Below are 6,314 nucleotides of genomic sequence, written 5' to 3'. Positions count from 1 at the left end.
ACAGCAAGCTGGAGAAAGAAAGGAAAAACTCCATTAAAAACCTCCAGGCTCTCCTCCATGTTAGAAATGAAATGGAAAATGGAGTGGATTTAACAGGAATCCCTGATTCCTGCGGCCAAGCTGGAGGAAGGGAGAAGCGAATCAAAGCCACGGGCTGCTGATATTTTTTAAGTCGCAATAAATACTGAGAACTCTGGGGCAGGATGAGGATTTCCTGACTCGGGCGAGCGAGGAAGGACGGATCGCTTTCTTTTCATGATATTCCTCTCTCTATATTTAATTTATTCACCTCGATGATTCTCTTGACTGATCTGGTAATTGTTAGAAGCGGCTGTGACAGCCTGGAAACATTAATATGATTTCCTGAGTTTGAGATCTGCTCCCCCCCCCCCCACCCCACCCCCCCCCCACCCTTAAACTCAGGAAAAGTCAATACAATCGCACTTCATTTTTCCTTCATGTGCACTTGGAAGTCCTGGAAGCAGCAAGAGCAGCGGCAGCAGCAGCAAGAATGAACTGCAAGGAAGAAGATGACAACTGCACTGACGGGAGCAGCAATAACACGAAGAAGATGTTAAAATGCGTGGTGGTCGGGGACGGTGCGGTGGGGAAAACCTGTTTGCTGATGAGTTATGCCAATGATGCCTTCCCAGAGGAGTACGTGCCCACTGTGTTTGACCACTATGCAGGTAAGAAAGAGCTTTGAAAGAGATTTAATTTAGAGCTGCAGGAGGGCCAGGTGGGAGGGAAAGGGAGATCAAGGAGAGGAGAGTGCGGTTCAAAGGAGATGCATGGGTTACTTCTTGTCCGGGAATGTGATTTGGGCCTGGATGTTAGCCAGGCAGCTTAGATGGCAGCTCATACAATTGGGGCAGTGCAGGATTTATCCAGAGAATTTATTTGTTTGCTTCCAGTTTTTATTTTGGTCTTGGCAAGTAAGCAGCATTAGGGCTGTAATTAAATCCTCCGGATTTTTGGGACAACAAATATAATTTAGCCTCTATCGATTTGTATTCCTGCTTTGTTTATGAAATTCTGAAGTTCTGAACTTTGCATGCTGCAGTTATGATGAAAACTATATCTATATATACACACATACATACAAAAATATATGCTATCAGTGATCTTGGCAAGCGAAGCGTAAACTACAGTATTTGTATCCAATTTAAGGAGTAATCTTTGTGAAAACCAGCACAGTCTCTTTCAGCTCTGTCAGAATATAACTCTCCTTTCAGACACATTTGTTACTCCCTCTACAAATAGATTTTAATACCATAAATTGATGGGAGGGAAAGCAGAAGTGGCGGTCAGACCACAGATTAAGTACAATATTCACAGGCCTCTTTCTGCAGCAGTGACTTACTTCACCCAGCGGTGCCCAAAGTTATCATGCAGATGGTGAGATGGGCTAAACCTGTTGCTCAAACCCCTGTTTTACTTCTCTTATCCCGAATTCTGCTGTTTTTTCTCCTCTCACTGCTCCTTTGGCTTATGGTTGTTTATGAGATCTCTGAAAACCAGATTGTAGAAGCACTGCAAAACTCATTGCTTATCTTGCAGCAACAGTTGGAGTTTCCCTCATTCTCTCCCCACCTCCTTAAAAACTGAATTTTCATGGCGTGGCTTATCATAGATTTGGTATTCTGTAATGGGAAAATCTCTGTTTTCTTTCTGGCTCCATGTCAGGTTTAGCAGATGAACTGGCCAAACAAGAAAGCTGTGTAATTGCAGAATCTGATCCATGGAAATGTGAAGACCTTTTCCTCCACAAGAGTGGGCAAGCATCACTTCTAATGCAAGCAGCGCTCTCTTTCCTCTACCCTTCCCACCAGGCAGATTAAATGACCAGTTTAGAAAAAATCCTTTAGCCAGAAAAGATATAAGAATATTGTGTGCTGGAAATAAGTACCTTCATGAGCCAAAACCCCTAAGGAAGCCTAGCTGCATGAATTTATGTCTTATATTGCAACAGCACCCGCTTTCCCATGATAAGCTGAGATCTGCTTGTCCCTTAATGCCTCACTCCTCAGCAACAAGCCGGTCCCAGCACCCATTGCCCTTCTCTCTCTCCCATGCCCTGCAAATACCTCTGCATATGGGAAAACACACATGAGAGCCAGTACCAGGCCACACATGCATCATCCTGTGGGCTGGGTGGTTTTGGTGTGAGTGTGGAGGCACATGTGTGTGCACGGGGGCTGTGCACACACATAGGCACTGATGCCAGCCAGGCAGGCTGGCACTTGGCAGGGGCACTATGTGAGTTTCTCTTTCCTACTCAGCTGCAGGTGACTTGCAGGGACTTGCTTTGATTTCCTTTCCTCTCTGTCAGTGAAGTGGCAGAAATTGCCAGTGGGCTCAAAAGTTACAGAGGGAGAGGAGGGCTGTGAGAAGGATGGCAAGATGCAGAGTGTAACCCTTGTGTAACTCATTTCCTTAGGGTGCCAGCTAAAAGAAGTATGCATACACTTTTAAATCAAGCTTCATTATCAGAGTTTGAAGATTTAAACCTCTAAAATAACTCCAGATATTCTTAGTTGTCATCTTAACCATCGTAGCACATAAGCTAAGAATGTTTTCAATGAGGAAGTCCAGAAAGATAAGGGGAAAAAATAGCTCTGTATATTAACATGCTATTCCGAGACTAACCCCGTCCAGTGGCAGTGGTCAAAACTAGCACTGATCAAAAATAGAATTTCAGTTTTTTGAGTAAACCCATCATTTATAAGACCACTACAAAACTGCACATGGGGTGGAGCAGCGGAAATAACTTCTGAAGCAGTCTGCTAGGAAAAACCCCACACACTCACGTAATATAAAAGAGTTACATGGCATAAAGTAGAACAGAAATGTATTTAAATACTGTAGGAACTGAGAGAGAAAAGAGCTCACCTGGGGCAAACTTACCCCTGGGCTCACAGCCTTTAGGACACTCAGCCCTTTCCGCATCTCTCTGGGTGGCAGTCCATGGTCAAAAGGAGAGGTGGCACAGCCAGTACCATGGGCACGATGGTACCACAGGCACCACGGCACACAGTGGGGCTTTGCACACAGGCAGATCCAGCAGGACAGTTGAGGCTCTGGAAAATTGCATTTGAATTTACCCCAGGGAACTGGTTTCTCTGCCCCTGCCCTTGCTCTGCCAAACCCAACTGTTTCAACTTTCCCAAACAAGCTGAAACCGTTTGATTCAGTTATCCTGTGCTCAAAATTAATGCTCAAAAAATTAATGCTCAAAAGCAATTAATTGCTGCAGATTTTTGTGAAGCTGCATTTTCCATTCCAAAGGTTTTTTACCCAGGTGTTACAGCCAGCGGTGATGTGTTAGCAAGAGCTTCCTCTTGCCTCACCAGGTCACAACCTGGTTGTGAGTCCCACGGCATTTACCAATTTCCTTCTTTCTAATGGAAAAAGTAGGGGGGGGGGGGAAGTATTAAAAATCGAGGATTCCAGAGGTGATCTCAGAGAAGTTTCTCACTGCAGCAACTCAGGGGAGACAGTGATACTATCCAGCCCAGCGTTGGGAAGAGCTCCAGATGCACCACTGCCGTGGCCAATGTGTTAACCATTCATGGGCCCGCAACACCAGCGATGTTTACTTGCCCTGCTGCATTGCACCATCTCAGCTCCTTCCCTGGGCAGGTTTTCATGGCACAGGTGAAGCAGGTGGCCATACTGACAAGGGTGGCCCAGAGGAAGCAACCAGCATTTCAAAGGGCTGAACTCCAACAGTATTAATTCTGTATGGTGCTTATTCAGTGCCTTTTGTATGAAAGGGCTTGAAACCACTTTATAAAATTTGGGTCTAACCTGTTTCTAAGACAATCAAAGACAATACATGGATTTCACCCTGGGAATGAACCAGCTTCCTGTAGATACCTCACAACATTTACAGCTCAGATACAGCAATGCCCAGGATGAAAGGCTGTTGGTGTTTCACCATGTATGCAGCTGTGCATACATGGTCCAAACCAGTTATTACCCCTACTTTAGTAATATTCTTCCACAGATTTTACCCACAGTCCACAAATATGAATTTTCAGGGCCTTTTGCCAGAGTTGGGATGTGATGGAAGTAGAGAAGGGTCAGCAGCAATGCCAGACAGTTGGGGAAGGCAAATCTGTTATTTGCATATGAAGTTGGGTTTTTTTGTTGGACGTGTGAAAGTTTATGAGTCTGGTTGTATCTCAAGGCATTTTGAAGAGGTTTTGCTGGAGGCCAGATCCCTGAGTATGTTTCCATACCTTTGGTGAAATTCCAAGCTCCTCACTGAAAGGGTTTAGCCATGAGGTATAAGGCTATTTCTAGGGCAGGAGAACCAAAGTGTTATCCCAGTGACAAACAGGATATTACTGGCAATAACCGTAACAATAGGGACTGTTTGGATAGTGAGTAGATGCTTAACATGCTGGTTCCATTCCGTCTTTTGAACATCAAATGCTGATTTTTCCATGAGCAAAAGGTCTGTCAGCCAGGGTGACTTGTATTGTGTCTAAATATGTGAGGTTATAAATGTTTAATTAGGGCTGAGGTTGTACCAACAAAAAAAATTCCATTCAGCTACTACCGGAGTTGGTTTAATAGTAACAGTTAACAAAATTAACTGGTTTGCTCTGTGAAAGACAGAAGGGAGATGCATGTTATTTGTTACTTAGGCAGCCACTGAGCATCCTGTTGATATTCATGAGCCCTAAAATCCCAGCAATTTTAAGCATGAAATTTATTCACTCTAAAATTTCTATGCAGGCTTCCCAGAGAGGTGGTTGATGCCCCGAGTGTCAGTGTGTTAGAGGCATTTGCAAAAGCTCTTAACAACATTCTTTAACTTTTGGCCAGCCCTGAAGTGGTCAGGCATTTGGACTAGAGGATCGTTGTAGGTCCCTTCCAAGTAGAACTATCCGATTCTTTTCTATTCTATTCTATTCTATTCTATTCTATTCTATTCTATTCTATTCTATTCTATTCTATTCTATTCTATTCTATTCTATTCTACTGATTTCTAGAAGTGTAATTGGTTTTCTATGTCAAAAACTTCAGTGATTGATGAGCAGTGCCAATTCCATGCAACTAACTTAGCCCACTGTGCAGAAAAAAGTGAAAGGACTCATTAGATAGTTGAAGTCTAAGGAGAAGAGGGTGATGAGTCTTAAACTGTCTAGTTCAGGCACGCTAAACAGGTGAGTATTATACATACCTTTAGTAGTCAAAGTTGCACCTTTGATAAACGAGAGGTCAGGCCCTCCAAAAGGGAACTGCAAAGCATCTGCACTGGAGGCATAAAGTAGAGAGCGTAAAAATGTCCCTCCCTCCCCTCATGTGTCGGCACAAACTGGTGAACATTTATAAACAGTGAATCCATTTGAAAAAAATTAGCAGTGGCATGTGATCAGCTAATGAATAGCACACAGAATAGTTCAGCCATGACTGAAGCTCTGTAAATTAAAAGCAATATAGAAGACAACTGCTATTAATTACTGTTATGAGACACATTTTTTTGTTCTTTAGTGATGATTCAATCTAATCTGTCTGACTTTGCACTTCAGGCTGGAGCTCTCACTGGTCTCCCAGAATAGTGATCTCAACTTTGCTGGCCAGGCAAGCCATGTGGGAAGGGAGAGTCTTCTGATCTGGCATTTTTATTAGCATAGGAGCAGTACAACTGCTCTTGCCCAGAGCAATCAGCTTATACCTGTGAAAATCCATACATCTATTATATACTGTCTGTGTGCCACAGTACTGATGCAAATCCCTGTTCCTCATGTCCCCCCATGAAAAAGATCAGTTGGAAGTGGGCTGTCACCTATCATGGGGCTGCCCATGGCTGGCCACTCTCAGTCCTGGGGCAGGCAGGAGCACCCAAGTAAGACTGGGACCACCCTGACACTGTCAACAGGCCATGCAGCAAGCAGCTTTGCCTTGCAGCCTCTCCACATGGGGAAGCAACCACCAGCCAAGATACGGCAGAGAACAGATGCGAGCCGTAAGGTCCCAACTTTCTCCAGCTACAGGCACAAGAGTGCATCTGTACACACTTTTGATGTGCTAGTTATTTTCACTTGATCGCTAATCCACACTGGTGTCAACCCTTCTCTGCTTGCTATGGTGCACGAGCAGGGAGTTAAACCCCATGCCATCACTTTTTCCCACATTGAAGCATCTTTGGGTAGGAAGATGCTGCCTAAGGAGATTTGCAATTTCTGCATGGGTGCCGCCGTGGGAGTCTTCACACTACCACATTCTTGAGACAGTTGTCTTCTATAAGCAGTCTTGGTAGCACATTAGAGAAACCCTTCATGCAATGTTTGAGGTCATTA

At 44.2% G+C, this 6,314-nt stretch overlaps 1 protein-coding gene across 1 annotated transcript in view; it reads left to right on the top strand.

The window, feature by feature from the left end:
* Positions 1–511: 511 nt before the first annotated feature.
* Positions 512–6,314, top strand: part of RHOJ (ras homolog family member J) — a gene marked incomplete at its 5' end in the record, with an annotated part of 52,413 nt that continues 46,610 nt past the window's right edge. The window contains one exon of the mRNA XM_084270678.1: positions 512–689. Within this exon, the coding sequence (XP_084126804.1) occupies positions 512–689 (178 nt within the window). The remainder of the gene's footprint in view (positions 690–6,314) is intronic.

The sequence above is a fragment of the Gallinula chloropus genome, assembly GCF_964237585.1.
Source record: "Gallinula chloropus genome assembly, chromosome: 14".
Classification (NCBI taxonomy): Eukaryota; Metazoa; Chordata; class Aves; order Gruiformes; family Rallidae; genus Gallinula; species Gallinula chloropus.
The sequence above is the reverse complement of the archived record's forward strand: the minus strand, read 5'-3'. Positions and strand labels throughout refer to the sequence as shown.